Consider the following 16,503-nt stretch of genomic DNA (forward strand, 5'->3'; position numbering starts at 1 on the left):
GGCATCCTCTAAAGAAGCCAACTTACATGTGCAAGGTGGTGTTTCGTCTGGCACCGGTATCGTACTCATGCAAACACACTCTGGATCTGTGAAGAAACAGGAGAATGCGCGCTTCGTCGCTGACCTCTTTGCGGCAGCGTTGGCAACGGACGAGTACCGTGAGCTGGCACCGTCCAACAAGAAAGTTATTGTTACGGACAATGCGCCGTCCCCCAGTTAGGTCGATACGCTTGCGAGAGAGATTCTGACGGGGGACGGTATCATGAACAGCTCCAAGCTGGTCGTGCTGCGTCAAGCACCTTACAGCCCCATGCTCAACCCAATTGAGGGTTGCTGGAATGTGCTCAAGGCAAAGATGCGGCGATTTATTGCCAAGCGTAAGGAGGAATTTCTAGTAAGAGGCGAGTACGACACATTCTGCGCTCACCGCCAGGCGCTGATGGAAGAAGCTGTGGAGGTGGTGAAGCCGTTTATTACGCGTCGGTTGGCCTGGCGTATGGAGCATCATTGTCTTAAGGCCTCCTTTGTGGCTTCAAGAGGAGAGGACATGGAGCTAGGCAAGTAGAGGTTTCAGCGAGCTGTAGCCATATTCACTTGATCGTAATGTCGACTATTGGAATTTTCACTTTGTGAGAAATGACTCTTCTTCTGATGCTTTAATTTTGTGCATAAACTAACACATTCACTTGCTCTGCAAAATTGGCCAACTTGATTCAAAAATGGTGTACTATACAATTCGATGGGTCAACAGCTGGAGAATACGTTTTTGGAAGAGAGTCGTTTTTTGTGCCAGTCAAAGATGCAAAACATTAATTGTCGAGGGAATTGTGAGTCTCTCGTACAGTTATATTTGTATAACCGTATACGGAGCTTTCGCGCAACTCATTTATGGGGCACTTCATGTGCAGATTAACAGCGACAGCAATGGATCGGCGCCAGCCTGTGCGCGCGTCGAAGAAGCGACCCTCAGAGGAAGCCTACAGCGACGGTAGTGAGAATGGAGGCTCGGACACGAGCTGGGAGGACGACTCCACCGTATCCAGTAGTTCCAGTGCGGCGACGTGGAGTGTTGAGGATTCAAGCGTAAGTGATACGCCTGACGAGAGAACAAGTGAAGATACAAGCGGAGATTGGATGCACAGAAGTCTGTGCAGAATTGGTTGAAACGCAGTTTCAGTACCTGGGAAGCCTTTCACTCGTATCTGGACGAGTACAAGAAGCAGACTTACCAGGTAAGGGCATTGATGACACTATATATGACATTTTGAGGGTATTTAACGGGTTTGAGCAATTTACTGTAGGTTTTTAGAGTGCGATCAACTAAAAGCGTGACAGAACGGAACAAGCTAATCCAGAAGGCCCAGAAGCCGTCTTCAAATCTCATCCCAGAGAGATGGTGTACGTACGCAAAGAAGCTCATTTGCACGCTTGGCGGCAAGTACAGATACCGTGGCAAAGGGAAAAAACCACGTCAGGAAGTATGCTCGATCGAGTGCAAGGCCCAGGTGCGATGCGAAACGTTGACTGTCTGTCAGAGTCGGCTGTAGTCTGACACTGTCGGTCACAGTCGGTTACGGATCGGTACAGTATGTCACATTGGGCAACAACACCAGCAACAAGAGACTGGAGGCGTCCTGGAAGCACATAAAGGAGACTGTAAACTCTTCAATGGTCTTAGATGAGTGTTTGACTTCAATCATCTTCTATCAGACTCGATCTGAAAAAATTCTGTAAAACCGTGCAACTAGGATTTCTCACGTCCATATGGAGCTGCCCGGAGTCGCAGGAGATTTGAACGGAATGGTGCAAAGGATGGCACGCTGCACGATCGACACAATAGACAGCTGCAGACACCGCGACCTCACTAGAAGATGTACTCAGTTTCAGGATGAGCCAAGTACCAAAGTGGTTATACGAGTGGGTCATGACGCAAGCAGATGGCATTTGGGGGGGGGCTTACACAGTGTGGCGGCAGAAATGTGGGCGATAGGATGCGCGACAGTACTATCACACGCCTGAATATGGACGACAAGTCAGGTACACGGCCACGAAGGGTTGGTGCAAATGGTAACCGACATAGTGAGAGGAGTGAGTGGTGCGGTACGCGAAGCCTTCGCGATGTACAGGCTGGGACTGTACCCGTTGACCCCAAGTAACAGTGTGAAGATGCAGGTAGCGCTCGAAATTGCTCGACATTGGGGACAACCAGTTGCCGGACCGGATTACACAGAAGCGGAACAGACAGCGAGAATTGGGTATTTTAACGGGGGCTCGCGTGGAAATCCAGGAGCCGGAGGGAGTGGGAGTCTCATCGTAGAACGGGCCACGGACGTTGGGCTGGCCAAGATAGTATGGGCTGCAGCCACACACCTGTGCAATGAGGCAACCACAACAACGTGGCGGAGTTTGTACGTTTGCACAAACTACTGGCAAGAGCGGAAGAAAAACGTTGGACACAGCTGCATTTTGTGGGCGACAGTGCCATGTTCATCGTGCTCATGAGAGAAAGGAGGGAGCCGCGGCAAGCTCAAATGCGACAATGGTACAGACTCACACGTAGATTAGCAGACAAGTCAATGGTGCAATCGTGGACACATCATTACAGAAGTTACAACAAAGCTGCTGACTGGTTGGCGAATTTCGCTGGATAGAGGTCGCAGCATGGCTTACGCACGGTTGGAAGAGGACAAGCAACACCCTTTGCTGAAAGGAATCACGGCACATGTCGAGAGCGACGTGAGCCATTGGGGAGGACAGGGGTAAACCACTGACAGGAATTCAGTGGAGTAGACGAAGCGGGAGAGAAAGGGGTGAACGTCAACTTAGGGGAGCTAAGATGACAAGTTAGCAGCTCTGCAGAGCGGTAAAAGCATGACGGGAATGGGTATTAGAGTTTAGGCAACGAAAGGAGCCGGTAGCACAATACACCTCAACATATTTAAAAAAACAATCTCAAGTCCATCACGATGGATATGATAAAGAGATGAATGTCGTGGCAAACTTGGTTAGCAAGCACGTATGCGAGTTAATTCATGAGCAGTACGTGTACGTGACTGAACCGGCTTTCTATTCATTTTACGAGGCAATGCCAGGAGAGATCCTTATCAAGAATGAAAATGATGCAGAAGGAAGTCGGGACGAACCACGAGCAGATTACACAAATACCAAGTCAACGTGGGAGTGTTCATGTCGATTTGCGAGTACGCGGCTATTGCCATGCAGACATGTTTTTTTACTTACAGCAGCAACGCAAATTGGAGCCAATTATATCGACTGAGTGTATCCATCTACGTTGGCTGTTGGCTTCGATGAATGAAGCACGCCCTCTATTATGGACCGAAAGGAATAGCTGTTACGTGACTCGGATTGCATAGCTTCCAAAGCTTCCGTGTGATTCTAACCGCAAATTTGTCAAGCTAATAATGTTGCTACCGCTATAACGGAAGCTGTAAGCACGTTGGGAATGGCGGAATATCGGGTGGCAATTCAGGTGCTAGCGCAGGTACTAACAATGTTTACAGAAAAAGTTTGAATTGATCAAGGAGCTGTCGTCTATGGGCTTGGTGCCTCCGTCAGTGGCCCAATCGGTGGAGTCGGTGTCTCAGTCGGTACCTCAGTGGATGTCTCAGTCGGTGGAGTCGGTGCCTCGGTCGGTGGAGTCGGTGCCTCGGTCGGTGGATCACTCGGTGGTGCAACTGACTCAAGCTCTTGAACCCGAGCCAATTAATGCGGAATCACGATAGCAAGTCCCTTACGCCCACGAGGCCGCCCAAAACAGAAGGCAAATACTAAGAGAGTGAAGAGGAATGTGTCCGTTTTAATGGCACAAGACGATTCGATTCTTCACGACCAAGGCATGAGTCTCAAAACAATTCAGGTCCTCCTTTCACACGATCCTACCTACGCATCATGTGCGGAGCCGCTATGCCGATTTCTGCTATTTGTTATTGATAAGAAGATGAAGTCCCCAATGCCCTACGTGATTTCGCAGCTGCCGGTTAACAAAGTTATCATGGATTCAACAGACATTTCTCGTACTTTGACTAAAGAGATACTCCAGCGAGCGAGCAAATAGGTGGTTACCCTACAAAAGAAGCACAAGAAATTGCCAGAGCTAGACTTTGCATAGGATTTTCCTAGTCTATTTGCTATCGGGATACAGACACTGAGAATCATGAAGCTATGGCACCAAGCAGTCAAAGAGCTTAACAATATCGAGAGAGGGATCTCCGAAATTGATTTCTCCCTGGATATTTCGCCTGTATTCCGGGTCAAACATGATGCAGATTTGGCGTCAAAACTTGAAGCAATTCCAATCTTCTCTGAAAGGGTAAGCACTTTGCATATTCTAAGGATAGCAGCAACTGACACTGTGTATGCATATTTTGTAGATTCGGATCGTTGACTTTGCAAGCAGAGCACTACTTAGTGACACTGCGTTGACAGAGGCAATGATAAAGCTATTCGGTCAACAAGAGGAAGTCATGACTGTTGGCCTAGCGAGCTGGGGTGTCGTGGAGAGAGGAAATGTGAGCATTCCAGACGAAGAGCTAAAAAGCTTGTTCAGTTCTATTGCTAAACGAATGATACTGCTTCCGGTGAGCTGCAACGGCACGCACTGGTGCAGTATCATGATCGACTCAGCTAAGACAGCTATCAAGTACTATGATTCCATGAGCAGCAGTTAAACTGGCGCCATGAGAACACTAACGCACAAACTTGTGCAACCCATGCCAACTACACCAGGACGTTACAGAGTGGATCCCTATGTTGCGGATGCTGGAGTTCAACTAGATAGCTACCGCTGTGGAGTGTACGTTCTGCTTGCATTCGAAACGTTCTGCAGTGGAGAAAGCACATGTAAATTGCGTAAGAAGGCACTGCAGTACCAGCGTTATCGCTACTTACAGATGTGCATGTAAAGCAATATACTTTGTTTAACTTCAATTATATAGTTGCTGTCAAACACATTGCATTGGAAACATAACAGAAAGGCCGTATTCGTTCATGAGGTTAACCTTGGCCTTGAGGATGACTTAGCTTTTGAGGATGCTTTCGCTCTCAAAAGACTAAGTGCTCGTATCCGGATTATACAGCCTATACAAGAAGGGGTGAATTTCTTCGTCGGGCACAATCGGACACGTCGTCGGTCACAAATGATTCGTCTTCGTACCTTCCAGTCGGTCACAATAACGCCTGCCTTTTTGAAAGCATATAAGGCCCTGGTTCCTGCCGCGGAGTCTGGGGTCTCGCAATATAAACATCCCCCTACCCCTGAGCACTTAAGTCGTAGGTCGTTTTCCGTGTACTCACGGTTTGCTGCATACCCTCGTCAGATTGATAACGGTTGTGGCCGCTGTTTTCCCACCAGGTAGCAATTTGTTAAAACCACACAAAGAGAGAAGTAAGCTAACAGGAGACGCGTGTACGCAGCTAAACCTCATGGAAAAGTTGCTGCTCCGTGACAGCTAACGGCGAATATGTTGAAGCAGGTACTTGCTACTATGGTAAAATGTCGAAAGCGGCGAAGCATTGACAAACTAATATTGTGTTTTATTTTGTTTTTGAGATTAGGTATATGTGCTTTAGCTGAAGGCGTGAAAAGTAGAACTTCTGCATCTGACGATGATTTGCTTTCACGAGATATCATTGTAGCACTATACCGTCAAGAGGATGCGCTTCACCTGCAAACGTCAGCGATTAACGCACTAATCGAGGCGCATACCCGTGGGACCTCATGATTTTCTGTTTTAAAGAGAAAATAAATGGGTGAGGTCGTCGCGTTTGGCCCTACTAATCTTTCGTGTTTCTCCACTTACATCCTCCTCGTATACGATAAGGCTTTGAATATCTCTCTCGTTTAAATCCACAGTTTCATAGGCCAGGTCAATCAAACTATTGTGCAAAATCATAGCGGCCAAAATACATTGGGTGCAGCTGCTAATACGTTTTTCTCCAGTTGCCTTCGAATTAAGCGAAAGCGTTGCTTAAACATTCCAAAAGCACACTCGATGGCCATTCGCGTGGCGATCAGCACGTAATTATACCGCTCATATTTACGCGCCAGCTTTCCATGCTCTGCGCGAGGTAGATATGTAGTCATAACTTCCGGAAGTAGTTTGTATCCGGCGTCAGCTATAAATGGCAGCCTACAGGAAGTACGTTTGCAGCCGACAAACCTAATTTCGACACGCCCCACGTTTTCTTGCCACTGTACGAGCCCGGACGCATGACGTAGTATATGAAGCACCGCCTCGACCCGCAAACGGCCTGCATGTTGATTGCATGATAACAATCCTTGCAATACCAGCCTTCATACATGGCCGGCCGCTAAATATCGAAGGGCGAGCTGTCTACAGCCCCGCATACAAAATATAACCCCCTTAAGAGCCGCGAAACCCTTCATAACCCTCTCCCACTCGCATTCCGATCCCGGCAGCTTGATGTGGGATCACCCAACGAGAACATACAATTCGTAACATTTCATTGATAGTCTTCACTGCGCACGGTTTTGATATTCCCATTGCATTAATAGCCTCTAACATACTACCCGATGATGCAAGATAATACATTGTCAGCGCCATTTATTTCACGTAGAAATGTAGAGACCCGCGTAAAAGCGTGGGGCTCGTGATGGCCGGAAGAGGAGGCAAATTGTCTTAAAACTTTGCTGAGAACACCGTAAGTTAGCACAAACCCAGCCATTTAAGCGAGGAGACACTAGCATAGCATCAAAAACCAGCTTTGTCATCGTTAGCTGGTTCTTTGCCTTCTCTCTCAAGCTCAGGGAGGCTATTGCAGCGAAGGCGACGGCGACAATCAACTCCACAATCGCCATCACGATATGTTCGTCTTGCATGGACATCGAAGATCCTCCTCTATCAAATGCCGATTTAAAAAACTATCTTGTTTTAATCCCCACACCCACGGGTGTGGGAATTCATTCCTATCTCGGAATCATTTCCTGCCCACTTGTGACGGGTTCACACAGCACCTTGCGCTAGAGGAAGTTAGCTTCCGAGGGTATACAAGCTCTCAGTGAATGGCATCTCACAGGTCCCCTTTTATCAAAAGGGAGCGAAGTGACCTAGTTAAGGTAGAATGTAAACTGAGTATATTTATAGGTAGGTAAAGCTTGGGTTAAATACAAACTATAAGTCACCTATAGAAAAGCAATGTCATAAGCCAATGGCTGGCTTTGGACGACCTTGGTACCTTGTACCAAATATCCCGAAGTATGACGTGTCACACTTCATGTAGCTAGGGGTACACTTAGGGCCACGTACCCCGTTACATCCTTCCCCACTTAGGTTCGGTTTACCGACCAATCAGAATGAAGAGGTGCTCGTCACAAACTTTCATTCTCAAAGTCGAAAAAACATCGACTTGGCCGCGCGAGCGCGGCGGAGGCTCACTTCACAGTTAGTGCCTCGAGCAGCAGTCGGTGCGCTCCTCTTCTGGGTCTCCACTTCGACCGTTTGTCATGCCTAGTGGTACTGCGAAGAGCGGTGCGAAGACACGCTCCAAGGCTGCTGTCGGAAAGGCGCAAGCCAAGAGCACTACGCCTCACGGCAAAGGCTCGGCACTTCAGGAGGCTACTCAGGTGGCCTCCAAGGCAACCGGCTCATCGGGTGACGCGGCTGTGGGAAAGCGAGCAAGCAAGCGCAGCAGCCCGTCGCCCTCGGCCTCTCCCGACAATCGTCCGAACCCTCGGTTCGCTGAACGTGAGTTCGACTCTGGTAGTGAGGACGAAGCCAAGTCCGAGAGCACGCACGATGCTCATGTGGGCTCTGCAGGAGGGCACCGCCCAGTGCCCAGCGAGCACAAGGACGACAGCGTGCAGTTGATTGCTAGTAATCAAGGTGATCGCAGTCCCAGGACGTCTGTGCGCTCTGAGAGTCCTGCCGTCAAGGCTAAGGGCACCCCCAAAGCTGGTGGCGATGAGGAAGAGAACCCAAGCAAACGTCTCTCGCTTGCCGAGGGTCTTGTGCGTGCTATGGCCGCTAAAGCCTAAGGCGCCAAGCCCTCTAAGAAGCGTACGGCTTCTAAGTCCCCACTCCGCGAGGAGAAGGAGACTGGGTACTCCCATCGAGGCCTCTTCGATTCCTCGGATGAAGAGGACGGGAAGGAAGAGGAAGAGGGTGCTATTCCTGAGCCCTGGGAGATCTCAAACGACCTCGACCAGCAGCAGGAGGACTTATAGGCTGCCCAGCGTGCGCGTGGGGGTTCGGTGGTGGCACCCGTCATCTAGGGAGCTACCATCAGTTCAAGAGGGTACTGGCCTCCCGAGGAGAGCTCTGGGGCTGACCGCTTCCTGAAACTTCTCGTCGCTCCCCGTGGCCTTGTTGGCGGCCACACCTCTAGGGGCATTTACGAACGCACCCTTGTTCAGAAGGAGAGGTTGTTCGTCGACAACTTGGAGCCGGCTCGGTGTGTGCTTCTCGCGCCACACCGTGTCCCTCTTAAGGACTTTACGACTTGTCGCAAGAAGTCCGAGAGCCGGGGTGGTCTCTACCCTCTTCGGGGATACCCCTGGGTTATGCCCGAGAGCTGTCCCACGTGGCGTTCTTGTGAGGACATGTTCTGGGCATGGGTGGAGTCTCTTAAGTACTCACCCACGGAGCTACGGGAACTCCATGAAGATCAGCTGCTGTCCCGCATCCTGGACCAGCGTGATCTTCGTGTGAGGTTTGCCCACTTGATCAGCAAGCGCATGCTGCCAAGGGACATCCTGAAGCGTGCGGCTTCTAGCGCTCACGATTAGCGCGGGTACGGAGTGTCGTCAACATCCGTACCCCGTTCCGGCAAGACGCCCCGGACTACTTATGAAGCTGCCGCCGCTTATGTTCCCAGATTGCGACAGCCTTCGGGCAGTCAATCAGGAGCCGTTCAATAGGCTCCCACGAGTTCTCGGAGTGGGCATAACCCCTTCAGTTCACGAGGAGCTGTCGCTTACCGCGACGCCGTTGCTCCTGGAGGATCCGCTCCACGTGGAAGTGGACCTCTCCATTCCGGTCAAGCAGGGGGCGGAGGTGCTCTCGTACGAGTACGAGTACTCGGCGCCTCCCGAGCGCCACTCTCGTCCGTGCTTCTCCTGCGGGTCCGACACAGGGCCCTGAGGTTGACCGCCTCCGTCAACGTGTCCTCGTGCTTGAGATTGCACTTGGCCTTGGGACTGGCGGTGATGCTGCCGCCCAGGCCGGGAATCAGGGCGAGCTCGCTCGTCTTGTGGGCCGCCTGGACCTGTTGGAGCGAAAGGTCGCGAGCCTGCATCTGCGGGTGGATCGCCGGGCCTCTTTGTCCGATCTGGACGAGGCCTTTCGCATGACCCGACGGATCGAGGCTCTGCTGCCACGTCCGGAGCCTCCTGCGGCACACTCCCAGACGTACGCGTATGGTGCGTACCCGGCGTACTCAGCGTACTCGGCGTATGGCGCCGGGTCCGTTCGTACGGAGCCCCTCCGGCGTACGGTCTTGACCGCAGCCTTGCCGTTCCGATCGAGGCTTGGATGCCTGCTCCGACGCCCTCGTCGACGTCTGTGACCGGCCCTCGCTTCGAGGAGCGGGTCTGCGAGTCAGCAACCCCCTGCGGATTAAAGTACCGTTTAAGACGTCCAACATAGAACGTCGGGTGCGTCATCATTGACTTAGACAGGTCGATGGTGTACGACGCACCATGTCTGGCCAGGACTTCAAATGGTCCGATGAAACGGTACTTCAGCTTGTTGCTGCCGACAGAGCTGACAGTGTCAAGAGATAGGTTGCTCGTGTCTAATAACACTACCCCCCCCACTTTAAATACACTTAAGTTTCCTCTTCCATGTTTGTCTGAGTACTCCATTTGTCTATCCTGGGCCGCTGCCATGACATCCCGGACCCTGCTGACAACGCTCAGCTTGGTATCCATAAAGGATTCCACTTGTTGTCGCAGCGAAACTGGTCTCACATCCGAGACATGGGAGGAAAGGGCCTTCCCGCCTCTCCCCCACTTAGGATAGAGGGGTCCGTGTCTCCTCAAAGAGTGAGAGGCATTCTGGGGTGACGGAAGCCGTTCAAGTAGAATGGTGTGAGCCCCATGGACGCGTGTACCGCGTTGTTGAGCGCAAGCCCAACAATCGGAAGCTGTGTCGTACGTGGTGCTTCCGCACACACACTGCGCAGAGTGTCCTCGAGCACTTGATTGACGCGCTTTGTCTGACCGTCTGTCTGTGGATGGTCCGCAGTGGCCATATGCAGACGAAATCCCAGTAAAGAAAACAGCGTTTTCCAAAACGCGGCCGTGAATCGCGGGTCTCGGTCCGAGACAATCGTCTCCGGGAGACCGTGATAGCGGAACACGCCATCGACGAACAACCTTGCGGTTTGTTCGCCCGTAACAGTGACGGGAACCGGAGTGAGATGGTACATCTTGCTCAGCCGACCCACGAACACCAGAATTCCGATGTTGCCGTGTCCGTCGGCGGGAAGGCCAAAGATGAAGTCAAGACTCATCGAGTTCCAACAGTCAGCCGGTACGGGCAGGCTGTGTAGTGGAGCCGAAGAGAGCCCTGCGGGTTTGACCCGCTGACATGTTTCACACGTCTTCACGTATCGGGCGACCCACTTGTACATGTGGGTCCATCAAAAGGCCTGAGAGACCGACAGGAAGGTGCTCTCGCGGCCCAGGTGGTCGCTGGAGGGCGCGTCGTGCGCCTCCGCGTGGATATCGAGCTTTAGATCTTCGTCGTTGGGTACGACCACCCGTGGAGGTTCATTGAGCTCCACCTGGTAGTAGAGGAGGCCATCCTTCAACTCATATCGGTGGAGCCGGGAGTGCTGTCGCGACGAAAGCCAGTCGGACTTCGCGCTCGTCCCGTCCGTGAGGAACTTGACGATAGGCGCGACAGTCTCATCGTCCCAATACGTCACGCGTATCCGATCATATCAATTCGCTGTCACCCGTGTGATGTGGGCCAACTCGTAGTCTGGACGCCGAAAATAGGCGTCCGCAAGCACGTTGAGCTTGCCCGGCTTGTACTCGCGCGGAAGTTGTACTCCGCGAAGAAGGACAGCCACCTCGCCATCCGCTGAGAGAGGGGAGGCGAATGTGTCGCCGTCCTCAAGGATGCGTGACCCGTGTAGATCACGAAGGGCCGGGAGCCCAGAAGGTGAACCCGAAACTTCACAAGGGCATACTTCATTGCCAGGAGCTCCGTGTCGTCGACAGGGTAGTTCCGTTCGGCGGCTTTGAGCTGCCTGGACTGGATCGAGATGACTCGTTCATGTCCAGCCGTGTCGGCCTGCAACAATGCACACCCGATGGCGTAATCGGAGGCATCGCAGACGACGCTAAACGGCTTCGTCTCGTCCGACAAAGCCAGGACATGGAGCCTCTTGGAGACTGGCTTTGATGTTGTCAAAGGCATCCTGGTGCTCTTGCTCCCAGCGCCAGTCGACGTCCTTCTGAAGGAGGCCTGACAAGGGCTTAGTGAAGCCCGCGTACCCTGCGCTGTACTTGTGAAGGTAGTTGGCCAAGCCCAACCACTTTCGAAGATCCTTCTGGGATCGGGGTGTTGGCCATGCTGCTATGACCTTGACCTTGTCTGGGTCAGCCCGAACGCCCACGTTGCTTACGAAGCAACCGAGAACTTTAATCTTTGGTGACGTGAAAACGCACTTGTCGATATTGGCGTGGAGCTTGTTCGCTCGCATCACGTCCAACACTCGACGGAGGTGTCCTAGATGCACCTCCATGGCCGTCTTGCCTCCCTCGGCACGGCTATGAACGAATATGTCGTCGAAGTACGTCTGTACGAAGGTACGTAATGGGCGGAGCAATTGCGTCACCAGGCGATTAAACGTCGCCGGGGCGTGAGACGAGCCCTGCGGCATGACGAGCCACTCCCAAAGCATGCCGCTTGGAGTGCTCACCGTGGTGATCGGGATATAGCTCTCTCGCATCAGGATCTGGTAGTATCCGTCTACCAAATCCAGCGCACTGTACAGTACGCTTCCGGCTATGTTGTTTAATAGCACATCCTTTCGTGGGATTGGTGTTTGGGCCGGCACCGTTGCGTTGTTCAGCTTGTTATAAGCGTGAGCTAGACGCCACTTTCCGTTCGACTTCAGAGCGCAGAAAGTTGGCGTCGAGTGCGGAGACTTCGACTCCCGCACCATGCCTGCCTTCGCTTTCGCAGCAAAGAGGGCATCAATGACCTCGCACTGTTCGCGCGGAAGAGGCCATTGTCTCGTGACACAATACTTTGTACCAGGCACGAGATCAATCTCATGCCGTACACCTCGATCTGGTGGGAGTTGAGTTGGTGGGTGTTTGCTCACCACGTCCGCATACTCCGTCACCAAAGGATACACCGGATCCTTGGGGCTCTTAAGGATCTCAGAACCCAAGCGCGTCTGACGCTGCTTGTTCAGGTCTTCCAGGACGTCCTCGTCCAAGTCAGAGGAGGGGTTCAGCTCCTCCCGAGTGGTCTCAGGTCTCATGAGCACCATCTCGGCAACCGTTCCAGCCTTGATGTTGGCCAGGAAAGACTCGACCGTCATTTCCTCGAGGCTCAGTATCTCAGCAACCTCTGGCAACGGTTCCAAGTGGACACCAGATGCCTTGACGGGTAAACCGGTCTCGCCATCAAAGATGTGATAACACTCGTCCACCGGCCTTGTTGGAGGATACCGACTCCTAGTCGCTTGAAGCGACGTCAATCTGAACGAAGTTCAGATTCGACTTGTGGCGGCGGTGGCGTCGTTGTCGCTGTCGACGGCGACCGTGACGTGGAGCTTTGTTACCCACGTCTGGGGATGTCGAAGCGCCGACATCCGAGGCACTCGTGGCCTCGTGCGGTACTGTAGGACCCACACAGGAAGCGTGTTCGACACCTTCCTCTTCAGTTACGGTCTGGGCGACCGCGTGTGGCACAATGTTACCCACACAGGAAGCGTATCCGACGCCTTTCTCTTCAGTTAATGTCTGGGCGACCACGTGTGGCACTATGTTATCCACACAGGAAGCGTATCCGACGTCTTCCTCTTCAGTTAAGGTCTGGGCGACCGTGTGTAGAACTCTGTTACCCACCTTGAGCACGCTATTGTCAGTGTTCGTGACAGCTGCAGCTGTCTGCGGAACTAAGTTCTTGTGGACCTAAGCTACCCACTTGGCCAGCGCCTCCTCTGGGCGCCGCCACCATCAAAGCATCCTCGGAGTCGTCATATACGTCGACGACTCCCAAGCAGCTGCTGGATGCTCTGGTACCCTGGCAATCCTTACAGGCACCTCGCGTCCTGACAGAGGTGGGAACATGACTCACCAATGCTCTGTCGGACTGTGCAGGGCGGCTGGCACCGATTGTCTTTCCTCGTCAGTCGATCCAGGGCTCGTGCTTCTCAAGCCAGGGCATGCCCAGGATCATATCGTATGGATCCATGTCGAGAACAGTGAGCTGTTCGAGGCTGTCAAAGTCTTTAAACTTGACGGCCAGATCCACTTGGACGTTAGAGACAGTGACGACGTTTCCGTCGGCCAGTCGCACTGACACCGTCCCGTTGCCCTTGCTTTCTCTCAAAGCTTCGGACAACTTGTTGCTGTCACGAGCAACCGTCTGGCGGCGTGCGAAATTCTTCGACGCCCCAGAGTCAATCAAGATTCTAAAGGGATGATCGTATCCCCGTACACATCCGTGTACTATGAGCAGTCCGCCGTTGCTCTTTGCCGATTCGAGAGTGCGAAGCCTCTCAGGGGCTAGGTCCCCGTGGTACGCGCCACCTGCGCACCCTTCACGAAGACTTAGTTCTTCCCCAGTAGGGCGCCCCGCCCCTACTCGTTTCCGGCGTTCCCCTGTACCCGGGATCCTGGCGACCCTTGAGGACGGGCTTGGGGAAAGACCGTATATGGAGTCTTCCCGCGGGACAGTCGCGCTTGAAGTGGCCCATCTTTTCGTAGCCGGAGCAGCGGATGTCACGCTGCTCGGCGGACCAGAGTTCCATGGGAACTGGCCCGTTGGGGCTCGTTCGACCGGGAGTCACAAAGAACTCTCAGGCCATGCTGAGGCCGGCGTACGCGCCTGGAGTTGGCTGTATTCTTCCTGAAGATCCACTTGAATCGCCTCTTCAAGGGTGCTTGACTGCACCCGTAACAGCTGAGTGCGCGCTGGGCCCACTCGAAGGCCGTCCATGAGCACTGCCATCTTGATGTGTTCGCTGAGTGGGTTTCCCACTAGGGACGCCGTGAGCTCCCGTATTTCTTGGACGTACGCATGCAGCTCACGCCTCCCTTGCTTTTGCACGAGAGGAAGCGCGAGCGCTGGCGGTACTCGTAGTTCGCCGGGAGGAGCGCGGCTCGCAGCTGTTCACACAGCTGAGCCCAGGATGTGAAACATTCAGGGGATGTTGCCTCCCGCGTGTACACCCAGCTCTTAGCACGGCCGCTAAGGTTGGAGAATGCAAAAGCAACACGAAGTTGCTAGGTGGAGAATAGAGCCGCGTCCATCGCGAGCTCTACTTCTCGGACCCAGAAGTGAAGGTTCTCACCTTCCTTCCCTTCATATGGCTTAACCTTCAGCCGTATTGGTTTCGGGTGTGGCGGATTTGCTTCCTCCGCCGGAGCCTACAGTCTCTCCCGCACATGCGCGATGAGCCCCTGCTCGTAAGCGGCAAACGGATTGACGTACTCGAGCTGCTCGGCCGGTGTTGACACCACCAGGCTCTGCAGGGCCTCCATCCCGAAGATGCCTGCCATCTTCCGAACCGACTCGAACAGTGAGTCATTCATATGGGAGGAGTCGCTCCTATCCATGGCAACGAACTTTGGAAAGGTTCCGGTAGTCTACCTGCGGTGGCGTGGATTGACTACGAGTGCTACCAAGTGTGACGGGGTCACACAGCACCTTGCGGTAAAATAAATTAGCTTCCGAGGGTATACAAACTCTCAGTGAACGGCAGTTCACAGGTCCCCTTTTATCGAAAGGGAGCGAAGTGGCCTATTTAAGGTAGAATGTAAACTGAGTATATTTATAGGTAGATAAAGCTTGGGTTAAATACAAACTTTAAGTCACCTATAGAAAAGCAATGTCATCAGCCAATGGTTGGCTTTGGACGGCCTTGATACCATGTACCAAATATCCCGAAGTATGACGTGTCACACTTCATGTAACTAGGGGTACACTTAGGGCTACGTACCCACTAGAATCGCTGCTTTATTTCCCCAGACCCCGCGGTAGAAACCAGGGCCTAAGATCTATTTTTTATCCAGGTAGTGCTACGGGTAATAGTACGTACAGATTAATTCGAGATTACGTGCAAACACCAATAGTAGGTATCGAATCGATACACATTTCAAATGAGAGGATCTTGTTTTCCTATTAATTTGTATAAACTTCACAGGTTTCACTCCAGTGAAGGTTTGGTATCGGTTTAAACAAACAAACAAACAAATGATTGAGTCTCTGCCCTATCAGCTTTGAATAGTAGGATATGGATGAATATAGTGATCTTTTCGACAGATAAATTTTATAGCTACGACCAGAGTGTGTTTAATAAGCACATTAGCCAATCACCTTTCTTATTTCAGTGCTTTTAACCAATAATTTATGTTAGGGGTAGGGGTTGGACTCCGACACTTTCCGACATTTATTTGTCGGAAGTCAAGGCAGAATTATGAATATACGAATACAACAATCACATAAAAAAAATATTTGCCAAATATTCTACCAATTCGAGCATCTAGGCTAAAGCAGGAATATCCCTAATGTAGGAGCTCAATAGATGACAGCCACTCCTTACTTTTAAAAAAGCAGAAGAGAAAGCTCAGCATGAGCCTCTCGGCTTTCGTTCCTACGAACACGCAAAAAGCGCGCTCAACTGCAATTGCAGCATTCAAGCGGATGCTGGAGGAGGAGCATGTTAGTTTGGAATTTGTTCAAGCTAGCATTCTTCTCGACACCTCCGGCAAACGCTTAGCGGCAGCAATGGACCGATTTGGTTTCTATTTGGCCACTAACGAAGGTAAGAAAGGTAAGCTTGCAAGGAACACTGCGTCCTCATACTATAGAAACGTAAAGCTATGGCTATTCGATGTGTATCCTCCCTTGCGTGGAGCTACTGCATTGATATTGTTAAAGCAAGAAAATACGTTCGATAAACACTGCTTAAAACGTGAAAATGTAGGGTTAACTAACAAATCTTCTCCTTGTACTAAGGAGGATTTAAAGGCTTAGTACGTTACGTTTACAGCAAAGCTCGAGTCAACGCAGACTACCAAGACGCCATGGCGTGCTTGATGTGGCACTGCTTTGGTCGATCATCAGACCTCTGCTACGTCCAGAAGCAACATGTGTCGGTGTCATCGGACGGCGTGTTTTATCTGCGTTTGCTCCGCGTAAAGACTTCCGAGGAACAAGGCCTCACACCTGTCCCCGACAAGGACGACTTCTTGACGTGTCCATTGCACTCGCTAGCAGTAGCGCTGGCAACACAAGAAGCCCCTAATCCGTCGCTACTTGGCCACTTGCCAGC

The 16,503-nt window shown here is 52.0% G+C and overlaps 1 protein-coding gene across 1 annotated transcript; it reads left to right on the forward strand.

The window, feature by feature from the left end:
• Positions 1–924: 924 nt before the first annotated feature.
• On the forward strand, positions 925–2,763 carry PITG_08619 (uncharacterized protein; the record flags this gene model as incomplete). The annotated part of the gene is made up of 5 exons (XM_002903932.1): positions 925–1,083; positions 1,302–1,505; positions 1,588–1,656; positions 2,038–2,408; positions 2,652–2,763. The coding sequence occupies 5 exons, from the start codon at positions 925–927 to the stop codon at positions 2,761–2,763; spliced, it is 915 nt and encodes a 304-aa protein (XP_002903978.1).
• Positions 2,764–16,503: the final 13,740 nt, after the last annotated feature.

The sequence above is a fragment of the Phytophthora infestans genome, genomic scaffold (genome assembly GCF_000142945.1).
Source record: "Phytophthora infestans T30-4 supercont1.13 genomic scaffold, whole genome shotgun sequence".
Taxonomy (NCBI): domain Eukaryota; phylum Oomycota; class Peronosporomycetes; order Peronosporales; family Peronosporaceae; genus Phytophthora; species Phytophthora infestans.